Raw genomic sequence first — 14,475 nt, forward strand, 5'->3', positions numbered from 1 at the left:
TAAATAATTAGTAAATCTGAAGATGAATGGGTTTTATTGTGAATTTGTTTCCTTTCCTCCTTTCTCCTTTGACCTTATTACAAACATAAAAGCTTTATTATCAATATTTATTCTTCATGGAAGTCAAAGAAACCATAAGCGGCGCCCCATCATACGATTTGAAAATTACATTTATGGAAAAAATGCAAAGCAGAACCAGGCAGGGATGCTTTTTAAATGCAATATTTCATTTGCAAAAAGGTGATTTTAAAGCCTGATTGCAGGTGCGAGCAGCAGATCCATAGCGCAGGAGGTGGATCTCTTAATATCTGCTGGGCAGAACTGTTTGTTTCACACAGGTCGTACATAGTTAGCAGGAAGCATGCCCCGCTGCCCAGTGCGCTGGTTAAAGCCGAACACCCATCCCTCGTCTATCGGCTCCACATCTAAGATCAGATCACCTTCCTGCAGAGAAAGCTCATCCGCTTCAGCTGCCATGTAGCTGTACATGGCCTGGTAGCGCTTCTGAATGAGTGGAAACACACACAGAGAAGAGATGAATGAACAGAACCAGTCAGACATGCAGACACACTGATATAGCAGATAAGAACATAAAGAGCACACAGTCTACCAGGATACATTTGAATTGAATTTCCCTACAGGAAAAATAAACAGAAGCAAATGTGCACATGGCAAGAAGTTTTACTATTAATTCACTAGAGCTTGCTGTGTTTCTAGTTAATTAAATCTAAAGTCTAAAACTGTGAGCATTCACACCTATGGTGAAAGATTAAAAACTACAGCTGTGTTTTATGAATTGATAGTACCCGGGATCTGCGTTATTGCTGCAGGAGACAAGAGAAAATAAAAAAAGCTTGAAAAACATTTCACACAAATACAGGGTATGCTGTATGAGCCAAAGTGTGTAGACACCTTTCTTTACTATTAAAATGTGGGAGCACACTTGAAATGACGTGTATAGAAAATATAATTTTGTGCAACAGCTTGTGTTTCTTCTTGTGGGTTTTTTGGTAAACATATTACCCAGTCTACACAGTCGCGTCCATAAAAACCTGGTTTTCTAGTCTGGTATAAAATAGATTTGGTTGAACTGGAAGCCAGGCCTTATCAATCAACATTCATAGTGAATCCCTGCAGATTCAACCTCTGGAGGAATCTCTCCAGATGATTGATGCACCCACAGAATGAGGCCCATCTTAAAAGAGAGCATGCTATCTATCTACTTAGCACTTTTAATTCTTATTTTTATTTTTTTATGTCTATATAAGCGTTATATGACAGTATGTTTGCACTAAGTACCGCAGCAATTTCCTAATGTTGTAAACCTGCTCAACATTTGGCAATAAAATCCTTTCTGATTTCACACAGGTGTAATGTATGTGTCCACATACTTTTGGGCATACGTTTGCTTATGTATTGTTCTTACCCCTCCACTGTGTGGCGCTACAGCAGCAGTACGCATTTGTCCAGCAGACTGACCGAAGTCACTGACAGGGTTGGATGGCTGGTCCTCGTAGTCTAAACACACACACAGTTCATACACACATTTAAAGGGAAATTTGTTATAAAGTCCCTGTGTAAGGATCTGTCTCACCTTGCCTATTTTCCGGAGGAGGCGCGTCACTTCGAATCTTGCTCTTCTCAAATTCTTCATGGTACTTTATCTGCACACACATGCACACGTGTTAAATCCACACGGGGGTGCTAAGCTTTCACGTTTGACGGTTCAGCCTCAGCAAACCCTCCCACTGTGAGAAGCAGCTGACCATTTTAGGAGGTGCTGAGAGATGACGAGTGGATATTGCAGCCACAGACGCAGAGATAGAAAGACCCACATCTATTTAGTGTCTGCTTTTATTTGTCTATTTTCAGTAGTTGCGGCCCACTTGCTCATTTTTGAAGGTCAACAACTGTCACATTAGTTTCACTTGAGAGTGGCTCAAAAAGCCCCCACAGGCTCCCATGTTAAAAATGCTGACCTTTATATCATTAAATACCATGTTTATAACCCAATACAGAGAACAGTTTTTTCCTTCATTAAATAAACAGGAAATTATTTTTTAATTCATTCATTTGGATATTACAGGGAATCACTTTGATGTGCAGGTCTGTCTTCAAGGCTTCACTTCCAATAACAGGGTTAGGGTTATAGTTAGGGTCCTCTGAACTGGACCGCTTTGCCGTGTTTGTGCATTTTGAAGCTTTTTTAATGGCATTATCAAACTTGCTGCGCAGTTACCTGTACTAACAGCATGTCCTAGAAGCTCCTTTTGGTGCGTCTTATCAATAATTATGTTTCTCTCCACTGGTTGCAAAAGGAAGTTGCAAATGCAGTCGTACACTTCAGTTTATCTTTGTGGTTAGTAAAGACGTGTGACGACCCCTGACTCTTGTTTTCAACCTTTTCACATTTGTCTTGATGCGCGTTCAATCATCTAGTTAAGGAAATCTCAAAAAACGTTGATTCTGTTCATCTGGATGTAGCGTTTTCAGTGGGAGAAACGTTTTAGATGAACAGAATCAACTTTTTTAGGTTTTCTTATTTGTTTTGATGTCGCTGGTGGGCAGAGGAGGATTTGGCAGTGCCAGCTGTTCCCAGACTATAAATCTAGAGCTGGCACTCTCTTTTTCCCTCCTGCTCCTTGTGACCATCACACCCTGAATAGCACTTGTTTTTGCACACACACATACATTGCACATGTACATTCACTTGCTTACATGTCCTCACTCATCTACAGTGTTGGTCAAGTTACTTGAAAAAAGTAATCAGTAACTAATTACTGATTACTTCCCCCAAAGAGTAATCCCGTTACTTTACTGATTACTTATTTTCAAAAGTAATTAATTACTTAGTTACTTAGTTACTCTTTAAAAACACGATTTACAACCTGAATAGGTGATAAAGCGATAGATCTTTCAGCCCAATTCTACTTTTTCTGCATAATCATCATACAAAATGTAATCAAATGAAAAAGTCTCTTTTTAAAACTTGTTTTATTAGTTTTAATCTTTTAACTTTATGCATCAAGCAAAAATGTAATTATATGCAACATTCTCTGACTTGAAGAAATTAGTTTAACATTTAAACCTATTTTCTGCACATTCCAGCACATAAAATAAAATATTTTTTGTGTTTACACTCACTCTTTCAAATAGATGCAAGTAAAACACAGCAGAAAATAAATAAAGTCAAAGACTCAGTGGTCCTTTTGCTCTATTTTCACCTGTAAAGCAGGAGTGGCGTAGGCGGAGGTTTATCCTGGTGCAGGTGAGCCGCAGCGGTCAGTGGAAGAATCCGCGAGTTTCTCTGTGAGTTTCCCATTACGTCGTAGCGCACTCGGTGCTTGTTTAGGGGGTTTTTTCGCTGTAAAAAGAAGTTTTCTTCCTACGCACAACGGACGCTAATGTTTTTGTCACTTTTTATGGAATCAAACTCAAAGTAAGGTCAGTACTTCCAAGCTTTAAACGCTGCACGCTCATACTCTCTCCGCACTCGATATATTATCCATTGTTGATCTGCACACAGCTGTTGTCACGAACGTCGCACTCGCTTACGTCACTGTCATGAGACATTCTCGCAAAAAAAATCACGGTTTTAGTAACGCAGTAACGCAGCGTTCCTACGGGAAAGTAACGGTAATCTAATTACCGTTTTTGCAATAGTAATCCCTTACTTTACTCGTTACTTGAAAAAAGTAATCAGATTACAGTAACGCGTTATCTCTGCTCATCTACACCCTACGTCACTGAGGCCATTGATTTGCAAATGTCAATAGTTTCTATTTCAGTTGTTTAATTTGGTTTAATAAATAATGTTTATATTGGCAAGCAGTGTGTCAACTTTTTTGTCATGGCCTTATGAGCCATAATATTTAATAAAACAATGTGTTTATGCTGTCAATTATGTTGCCATTCACACTAATGACAGATCACTGTGATATGTCATGGAGATCTACCCCTCACTGATTAAAAGAAAATAAACCAACATAGCTATGCCAAAAATATTCAAGTTGAAGCTTTAAAACAGAATTTCACTAATGACCTAGTGACATCACTGGCTGAGCTTTTATATGCAGTAAATTGTATTTGCCTTTTTTGGTCTAACTGTCTGAAAGCAACTTATTTTTAAAAACTGCTTTTTTCAGTGTTTTCCAACAGAAGCTGCTGGTGACGGGGTATTCAGGGACACAAAGCAACTCAAAGATTCTTGAACTTTATATGTGTTGAACTTATTTTGTTGTTAGTTTGGTATGTTGCTTGTGCAACATACAGTATGTCCCCCAAGAATAAAAACAACTCTGGGTCTAGTACTTAGAGGAAACTGGATGTTGCTTAAGGAAGAGAAGGAGCAGCCTCCTGTGACCTCGAGAAACCTCGAGAGGAGTAAACAGAAACAGGAATTTGTGGGAATAAAACTGGAGGAAAGGGATTGTTTTTAAAGTGGGAAGTGAGGGTGGAGAAATGAGAGAAAGACTGATACGAATACCAGTGGAAAAAATAATATATTGCTCCTTTGACACACAGCTTATCACCCATGATTCCTTTCTACAACTAGTGTGCTCATGAGAGAAGAAGAGAAAGTTTGTGTGTATGTGTGTGTGGATAGCAGTTCCCTTTGTGTCCACAGCTGAGAGACTTTGACCATATAGGGCAGCTGTTCCTCAGTGGATGGAGAGAAATGCCTGAAATGTGCCTGTGTGTCTCTGCAGGGTTGTACTCTTGACATCTTTTGCTGCTCTTTGCAGCAACATGTTCTCTGCTTTGTATGCTGAAGCCATCAGCAAATCTACAATCCTGATCTGGACTTTCTCATTTTCTTCTTTGAAAACTAAAATGCCTTTTTTAACATCTGCAGACTTGCTGCTTGCATCTGTCTATGACATCCTTCTGGAACTGAAACATGTTGCCATAGTGAGATGCATGCCAGATGTTTGACAGTCAAGGCCAAACATCCAGCAGTTTTCCTCATTTTTGCAAGTGAAGAGCAAACTGAACATACAAAAGTTCTATTAGAAGATATTGAAGGAGTCTGACAACATGACTGCACTTACGTTACTGATCTGATCCTGTGTCTTCTTCACTCTCTGCATCTCTGGAGTATCGACCACCACACTGAAACCTTTCCCCTTGTTCTTCTCAAACTCCTCCTTGTAAAGGGCCTGCAAATTTCAGAGTTATTTTAGAAGAATAACTTGAAGTTTAAAGAAATACATGCTTTCTTGTTAAAAAATTATTCTAAAAAAATTGACTCCACTCTCTTTGTGGATCAGGACTGAGCTGTATCTGTTCTTAAAATCCAACCGCATGCCTTTTTTTTTTTTTTTTTTTTGAGAAGATGGAGATACCACTTGAAATTACTATGACTAAAAAAATATGTAGCAATGCTCTGCTTCCTTTCTTTTGCATCAATCCTGGTTGCATTGTAGCCCAGGTACAATAACATCTGTGTGTACTGACTTTCCTTATTGCTTTAAGGTTTAACTGCAACGGTCTATATTTTTCCTTTTGGCCTTACAGACTTAGAGCTGTTATTGACTAGATTTCATGAGGACGGTTTAAAGCAGTTAATATGAAGCCGCTAACAGTCGTAAACTGTTGGGTCTGTCCCCCAAATTCCTCTTGAAGCATGTATAAGGTTGACTAGTGAACATTTTCTCTGTGAAAACAGTGGAAAAACGAATCTGCAGCTCTTGGGGGGTAATGTTATTGATATTAAGAGGCCTAATGGTTAAACTAAGCCAACTGGCTGGTGGTTCATTATTAGCATACGGACATGAGAGTGTTGTCAATCTTTTTATCTGCCTCTGACCAAGAAAGTTGAATGGTCATATTCCCAACAATGATCCAATATTTCTTTAAACATTAAACAAGTTAAATGACACAAGTGGAAGGAAACAGTTAGCTTTGTTACATATCGAATGCATGCATCGTTTTATCTTTGACATCAGCTAAAAACACGGAAGTCAAGTTTTAAAACATCGTTTTACTGTTACAACAATCTGTTATTACAGCAACAAAAAATCCAATCCTGCAGCCCGTCTACCATGCATGCTAAAAGAAAATAGTTCTTTTCATGGCTTCTTTGCAGCCTGAAGTGGAAAATCTAAGACATTTTGCAAATGCTTACATTTTAGTGAAGCTTGTAAACTAAGCAGATATCTCTTTAGAACTTTTCATCTATGCTTTTATTATTTTGCAAGGCACATCTGCAATTGTAACATCCTGGGATTATTATGATTATTTTTAATTTCATCTCAAATGTAGCACAACCTGAATGCAGCACTGAATCAAAGACAACGAAGGATGATTAACAAAGACTTTTACATGTAAAAAAGAATAAGATGGTATGGAAGCCCATGCAGACATGCAGATAGCAAAGCCGCATCACAACCTTCAATAATGTTTTAAAGAAGGAGGGAAAAAAAGAAGGAAGATCATTTGTTATAATTGGAGAGATAATGGATAAATGGAGATGTTATCGGAGAATTTGATTCTTGGTGGTCTTTAAGGTGGACCGAGCATACGTTACTGATCTGGTCCTGTGTCTTCTTCACTCTCTGCATCTCTGGAGTGTCAGCCACGGCGCTGAAACCTTTCCCCTTGTTCTTTTCAAACTCCTCCTTATAGAGCGCCTGTAAATTTTCATTCATCAGTCTTTATTGTTCATTTTAATGTTTTTAACTTAGACAAAGGAGCTTAGGGCAATGCTTTGGCTTAAATTCTCAATTCTAAAGGGTTATACTTGCTAAAATGACCATGTTAAACATTTTTACTGCATTTTAATCAAAAATATACAAAAACTGATTCATGCAGGGCTTTAAATGGCCTTTTGGTGAGAGTTTTTGAAGCTTAAAACCTCAAGGAAACACTTGCAAACTTATTCCATGCCTGCATGTTTATTTGAAAGTAAATCTGAGATCCCCGCGAACTCACGCAGACATGCAAACATAAGTGAGTCATGATGTTGCTATGAGGAATATGTCTCCTTGGTAAGCGAGCTTGACTGCAGAGACTTTTATGGTTATAAACAATGAACTGGGCTGGTTTGATGAGTAAAGCTCAGAACGGGGGTGGTGGTGTAAATTTGATCATGCTGTTATAACAGCCGTGTTGAAATGAAACGACAGATTTAATTGTTAGCCAAAAATACAGCCGCTCTTGGCGTGTTTGTCCTGTTTCATCAGGTGCTTGTTTATTTAGAGACTAACTGTTCAAAGAGACAGCTTTAAAGGAATCTAGTGGAATAAACAATAAAAGACGGTCACATTTTTCTTATAGGACTCAATCCTTTGAAAAAATAGAAAACCAGAAAAACTCAGTACAGCCTTACTGTGTCCATATGAATTAAGAGTGTAAGTTGCAGCCAAGTGCTGCTAATCAAATACACTTAATTAACTGATCGTCAAAAAGTTTCAGCACTTCCCGGGGGTGGATTTCCCAGCAAATTCCCCCAAATTAGACTGTGCTCAGAGAAACAAAAAAGAAAACAAGAGTTATATATCAGACCCTACACACAAACATGTTAATAATAAAATTCATAACAGCAAAATTAAAAAAAAAAGGTGAAACATTGTTTTGCTTGTTTGGAAGAGTTGGTTAGAGAAAGCCTCTACATGGCAGTAGACGATATATCAAATAAACTTAATGTATCGCAAATTTTTCCCACTATGATGGTTAAAATGGCTTTATCATAACCATCCATACCCCCAAACACACAATAATAACATGGACTGAACCACCAGTCACAACCACTAGCACTTTATATACCTCTTTAGAAATTATCCACATATCTCACTTATCTTAACTGCACTACTGTATAGCTCTGTGTAAATAATCATTCTGTACATACGATAATTTTTAATCCTACAACTGTTTATAACTTGCATAGTTCACATTTCTGTATAACTGTATATCTCAGATTTCTGTATAGTTTTTTTTATTTCATATTTATATCCTGTTCATAGCCTGTACATAGCTTGTACTCGCTACAGCCTGTACATGCTTATAGTTATAGAATATTCATAACATACTTCATACCGTGTACATTATAACATACCATAATAGACCCATTTCTGTAACATACTTACATATCTATATTATTGCTAATATATATTGTAATATATCTATATCACTAAAGCACTTCTGGATGGATGCAAACTGCATTTCGTTGCCCTGTACATGTGCATGTGCAATGACAATAAAGTTGAATTCTATTCTATTCTATTCTATTCTATCCAGTATAAACGGCCATGGCAATATTAAGCTGTCTGCACGTTATTCAGAGTTTTTTCTCCCACACGCTGCGAATGCATCATCAATCTCCCCTCCCAACAGGTACATTCCCTTTTATCACATACTTGGCAGTATGGTTTAGGTTTGCAAAGCTGCATCTGAACGAACTGCAAGACTTTAGTAACAATGTGCTTTTGACAGAGGAGAACAAAGTGGAAATGGAGCCATAAAGAACAGCAAACCAAACAAGCACCACATATACCTTACACATCATGAGGTTTTGCGACCACAGGACCTGGGCAGTCACTGAGTCGACCATGAACTCTGTATACCAGAGTATTCTAGAGTCAAAAGTGAGGCCATGTGGCTGACAGCTAAAGCTTAGTCAACATTTGGTCATGCAATAGGACAATGATTGCAAGCACAGCAGCAAATCTACAAAAGAAGGGAACGACCCAGTCAAGGTTACACTTCAGCCCAGGTGAATTGTTGTGATGGGGACCTTAAAAGAGCTGTGCATAAATGAATGCTCACAAACCTCAGTGAACTGGGCAGATCTAGGTCACAGTGCCTCTCATCAAACAAATATGCTAATATTTACCATGAATGGTTTTGATTTATTACCACATGTTGACACAGAAACACTTGAAAATAGCAACGTGGTAACAAAGGAAACAGAATAGCAGCACTGAAAGTCAATACTGTTTGATGCATTTATAGATGACATCAATGAAGCTACAAAAATATCAAATGGTTTTATGCACCTTAATACACGTGTAATGGCTTCTGCTGTCTTACTGCAACCTTTAAGATTTTTTCAGCTGTTATAAGACCTTTGCATTGTTTATTGAATTCTAAAAGTTACATTTAAAACTGTGTCCTCTCTTTTCAGAAACAGTTTATGTGTTGAATAAGTCACAAAATTCACATTTTTCACTTGGATGATTTTTCTTGGCAATGCAGATTAGCGTTCATACCTACGCAATTGGTTTAGCTTAACTGCTGGCATTATAAATGGGGGTAGGGGTCGAGGACCATCCAAAAAGCTAACTGTGCCCCCTCAGCTATATTCCTTTTACATATTTATATGTAAAATCCAGTCGTACAGTTTGGTAATTAAGAAGTGAAACACCCACATTGCTGTTAATTTATTGTAATAACAACTAAGCTCATGTTAATGATTCTGTGAATAGCACCTTAGTGCATCTGCAGTAAACACTTTAGTATGACCAAGGAGGACACTGATTTTGGAGCATATGGGCCTATGCAAGTCAGACTTTGACAAGTACCCCTCACTTTTCTTAAGAACTGAAAAAATACCATTCACCAGCTTATGCAGTTTCTTTTAAAGCACTTGAAAATTTCAAAAACAAATGTGCAAGTGTGCATGAATACTTTGCTATAGAAATCCTTTCCTGATAAACAGGAAACGTGAACTGGTAAAAGGTTATGCAGTGTTCAGTTAACTGAATTTAACTATTCTCTGCAAATTTCGATATTCTGTCTAACAAATACAGGTCTGCACGGGTCTTGCAGAAATGCAGTCGTGAGTGGATTGCCTAAGTTTTTTCATCCTTTTAAAAGGGAAGAGAAGCTTCACCTCAAAATGCTGAGTGGCAAGATGATCCTTAAAGTTTAATCCGTGAAGGAATCTCTTAAATTTTGCGTGACTTACAGGACTTATCTCTTTGATCAGGTTAGAACATGTTGGCATGAACAGTGTGATTAGATTAGAGCTTAAGAACAGGGATGGCAGGGAAAAGGAGGCCGGTAACCACATCAGAGGCTAAAAGGAGACTGGATCTGAGAGTATTTTTAAAAATCAAACCTCTGATCATTTACAAGAGTTCCTGACGAAACGCATTTGAACTTCACGAATGTCAGATTGGCTCATGTTCTAAAAGTAGAGTCTCAAAATGACGCTACCATGTCCTTGTTTAAGTAACTCATCAAAGGGTACCTTTGATTTAATCAAAGGAATCCAATTGTCATGAGAGCAGAGCCAAGATCTGCGTCCTGATCTCCTGCTCTGATACCGAGCTGAGTGAAGGAGATATATATATATAGAACTTTTCCACCAATGGGTTGCTGTTGCCAGTGCTTAACCTAGAAAAAGCTCCACTTATTTCCACCTTTAAAAAGACTGATGCTGGTGCCAAAAAAGCTGACATCAGCACAGCTCCAAACAATTGCTGCCACCAAAGTTGGAATCACTGCTCTGAGTGGCAGTGTGAGGGCCATGGTGGAAAATTCAGGGCTAATTTTAATAAAACATGAGCCAAAGCAACTTCTGTTAAAATGTCCAGCTTTCACAATGTAACATTCAGTTCCCTGGCGTATCTGGTTATCAAAGACACCAAAGCAGAACTGTTATTTCTCGCACCAGCTTCAACACTGTGATGACGGAAAAGAGGCAATCAGGACTGACAGATATGTAACACCAAGCGATGCTGCAGTGAGCTTGCAAACAGTATCTCCTTTCTCTGACCAAGAGACCAAGATGTAAATGATAGCAGAGATAGGCCTGAACTGCTAAAGTCTCACCTGACTATTAAGCATGCTCTGTTGTTTGAGACGCAGATTCTCGGGGGTGTCGGTCACTATGGTGAAGGAGGTTTTGGGGTAATGCCTGAAAAAAAAACCAGAAGGGAATAAATTAGATAAATGAAGAGTCACATCATGCATTCATCCACCCATCTATCCAGTTAAACAGCAAGACCATGATTAGATTGATTGGTGTTAACCAAAGTCCTACAGCATAACAGCAATCTTCTATGAAATCCAGCCCAACAATATGATTGGCTGATAGAGTTTTTCCATACATTTTAGTTCAGGTTTTGCTGAATGTCTTCTTTATGCTTGGCTGCTTTGTTTTTTGCTATATTTGATTTTCAGGAGAACCAAACTGTTGTCAGACTGAATTGAATAAACTGATTAATTTGTTCATTCTGCAAATAATTTGTGCCTTATAATATTATGTAAAGAGCACAATAGATGAACCCGGGTTGCTGTTTAATAACAGTCGGACAGCAAATTTCTAATCTCGCGTCAATCTTTAGGAATGACTGGAATCACATGATTCAATCTGTCTGCTCACACTTCTCTTTTCCATCACTTCCACATGCTGTCTGCAGCTTCTCCTGCTCAACTGCTTCAGAATTTAACTTCTGCTCATGTGGTAGATTTGTTAATGATGAAACAACCAAACCTGTTCACAGATAATAGAAAAAAAGGCCGTAGTAAATAATTCCTGTAATGCTACGTATTATAATTTTGTGGCTATAGTTGTGTAATGAACTGATTTTGATTGACACTAATGTTACTTAATAACAAGTAGTAACCTAAAGGAGCTGAAAAAGTGAAACGTCAAAAACTGTAGTGCCTCTAAAGGCCATTTTAGGCTGGCTCCAAAAGTGACTCCCATGTTAAAATGTCCAAATTCAGCAATAAACTTACAATATTTGCCTTTTATGATTACTCTACAGTGGATTTTTTCCCCAAGAAATCACTCATTTGGATTTTGTTGAGGCCTAAAGTAGCTGAGCCCTTTGACTGACAGGTGTGCCAACCCCTAGCCCATAGCCGATATTGTAGGCCTCACCTCCAGTAATCGGCATTACTGAACTGTACTTCTGGACCTCGTGTGTTAATGCAAACTCATAATATCTGACTTATAATATGGCATGCTGCAAAGCACAGCCTGTCCAAGAAATCTGTGCTTCAAATTCAGTGAATGAAATTCTATAATTTATTAGTCAGTTACTTGACACTAGTTAGCACACACAGTGTCTGTGTGATTCACCTCTACAGTGTAAGGATGCAGCTTTCTGAACAAGCTTGCTAGCGTTTCCTCATAACTTAGCACTTGACTCTTTCATCCAAATAAGGCTTGCTCAAAAATAAGCAAGCAAACAAACAAAAAAACCACCACGTCTACGTCTGAAATGCTAATGCTGAGGCTTCAGAGGAAAGGTAACCACATCTTTTATATTTTAGATACAGTTTTGTTTCTTTCAAATGTACTGCAAGCTCTTAACAAAGAGTCAGATGCTATCCAGCTAATTTAAGTGTTTGTTTTAGTCATCATGGTGGTGCATGCTGTGAACACTCACATAGTGCAGTAAGGTTTCTTCTCAAAGCCTTTGTAGTTCGTCATGCTCAAGGCCATCTTGCAGACCTCACAGCTGAAACAACCTTTGTGCCAATACTAGGAAAAAAAAGAAGAAATAAAGTCTGAAGTATTAGACTTAGAAGAAAATGCATTTCCATCGACGCAAATTTAGATCTGTATTAACCTTTTTTGACAGAACACTGTGGAAATCTTGTTCACTCTTACTGGCTGATTGAATTAAATGGTTTTTCATTTGAAAAAATAAAACTTTTTTCTCTCTCTTTCTCTCTCTGAGCGGGGAAATCCCTTGACTCCTCTACATAAGGCCACAGCTGTCCTACTAATCTGTTTCTACTTCTCCCATCGCTTCACTAAAAGATTTCCAATAAGAAATGGTTCCAATGGAAAATGACTGTGAGAAATAATGCTGTTAAACTAGGTGCATTTTTAAACCTATGCACTATGCATATAAACTTTCCCATAAATATATTTTTTGCATTATTAAATAAAAGTTCTGCAGGAAGCCATTTTTCCAAAAAGAAATCAGGAATTGATAACATCTCTGTAACTCATGTCACTTTGCTTTGATTAAGTCCTTAAATTGATTAGATTATCTTGATTATAAATAATATTCATCTGATTCCACTAAAATGATCAGAGTAGGCTACATCTATTTGAGAAACCACATATACATAGATTATTACTGATTATGTAAGATATAAATTTTTTAACATTTGGAGATTTCTAGTTGATTTTTATGTGTATTATCTGGACTTCCATTTTGCATGTTTTTTTTTGGCTTGGTTGTGACTGTACAAAATATGCACCCAGTTAAAGCATCACATGAGATATGACTGCATAAAAATATTTTTAAAACTGTAGAATAAAAAAGAACTTTTGCAAGTGGACAAAACTAATTTAAATTTAAAAATATCTATAATAAAATTGACAGTATAAGTTAGTCTTGAAACTCACCTGATAAATCTTTGCATACATTAGAGTAAATTACATTAAGGTCAGTGGATGGGCTTAAACTTGTTTCACCTTACCTTATCAAGGCAGTTTATTTTTTCTGTTGGGTAAACTGGTTTATTGCATCTCCCACAGGGCGGATTCATGATTGCAGAAAAAACAAAAACAAGTTTACTAGTCCAAAAGTTCAGGAGTAAAGGACCTGTAACGGGCAGCTGGTACTCGAACCGTCCTCCCGCTTTCTCGCAGGCATTTCAGTTAATATGACCACAAGGCGAGGAGGAGTCAACTGTGCAGCGCGGAGACCTCATGTTGCCTTTACGGGTCGTCGGACACATCGCAATTAACTTCTGGTGTTTAAGTAATTAATACGAGATGGTCGTCAAATGTGATTCCAAATGATATTTTTAGTAACTTAAAACGAATTAACAACAACATTGCGCATCATTCAGCGGCCTCTTTAGCTTGTCCAAATATGTTTCGTAAATTACAGGGTTTTCGCATGCCATGAAGGCAGCATCAGCAGCGTTGAGGAGAAGTGAGGTTGATGACCTTAAAAGGAGTAACAACAGAGACTAATCCAAATGTACTGTAATAACGCTTTTAAATAAATAAGGTCGACTCTAAACATAAATTTATCGCGGTAAGCTCTAAATATCTACATTTATACAACAACGGGGTTACAACTTTTTATTAAAAAAAACATAAACGGCACTAACACAAAAGTTTAACCAGTAAAGAAAACAAAGAATTCTTCTTTCTATTGATGACGTGAATGATAAATAGATATCTCCAACTGCTACGTGGGGACATGATAATATCCTGTACTGCGGTTCGACTTTGTTTATTTGACGCCCTCTGCTGGAAACAAGCTCGATTACAACCAGGTCTGCCATTTTGTTTACATTGTTAACGTTAGCGGAAAGCGTCGGACTAAACAAACCTGTGTATTATAATATAGTTGGGATTTATGAGTAAATGCAAGAAACAACTACTATAGCACATCCAGCGTGTCAGTACTGAACATGTGGTATATTCATATAGCCAAAACTTGGTGAGTTTGTACATCGGGGGTATAGCTCAGTGGTAGAGCATTTGACTGCAGATCAAGAGGTCCCCGGTTCAAATCCGGGTGCCCCCTCTTTTCTTTCCTTGGTGAC

General features: G+C 37.9%; 1 protein-coding gene and 1 non-coding gene across 3 annotated transcripts; one reads left to right on the forward strand and one right to left on the reverse strand.

Moving 5' to 3' along the window:
* Window positions 1-17: 17 nt before the first annotated feature.
* Window positions 18-13,558, reverse strand: LOC102800172 (LIM and SH3 domain protein 1-like). Of its 2 annotated transcripts, XM_087844824.1 has the most exons (8): window positions 13,393-13,558; window positions 12,345-12,439; window positions 10,777-10,861; window positions 6,525-6,632; window positions 5,052-5,159; window positions 1,595-1,664; window positions 1,427-1,518; window positions 18-504 (listed from the first exon to the last, which is right to left on the reverse strand). In XM_087844824.1, the coding sequence occupies exons 1-8, from the start codon at window positions 13,459-13,461 to the stop codon at window positions 331-333; spliced, it is 801 nt and encodes a 266-aa protein (XP_087700950.1). In that variant the 5' UTR covers window positions 13,462-13,558; the 3' UTR covers window positions 18-330. The 2 variants fall into 2 exon arrangements, with proteins under 2 accessions (XP_087700950.1, XP_087700951.1); XM_087844825.1 differs by lacking the exon at window positions 6,525-6,632.
* An 826-nt stretch (window positions 13,559-14,384) lies between these two features.
* trnac-gca (transfer RNA cysteine (anticodon GCA)) lies at window positions 14,385-14,456 on the forward strand. Its single transcript has one exon. It is a non-coding gene; the product is annotated as a tRNA-Cys (tRNA).
* Window positions 14,457-14,475: the final 19 nt, after the last annotated feature.

The sequence above is a fragment of the Neolamprologus brichardi genome, chromosome 8, assembly GCF_056152115.1.
Source record: "Neolamprologus brichardi isolate AB-2024 chromosome 8, ASM5615211v1, whole genome shotgun sequence".
Lineage (NCBI taxonomy): Eukaryota > Metazoa > Chordata > Actinopteri > Cichliformes > Cichlidae > Neolamprologus > Neolamprologus brichardi.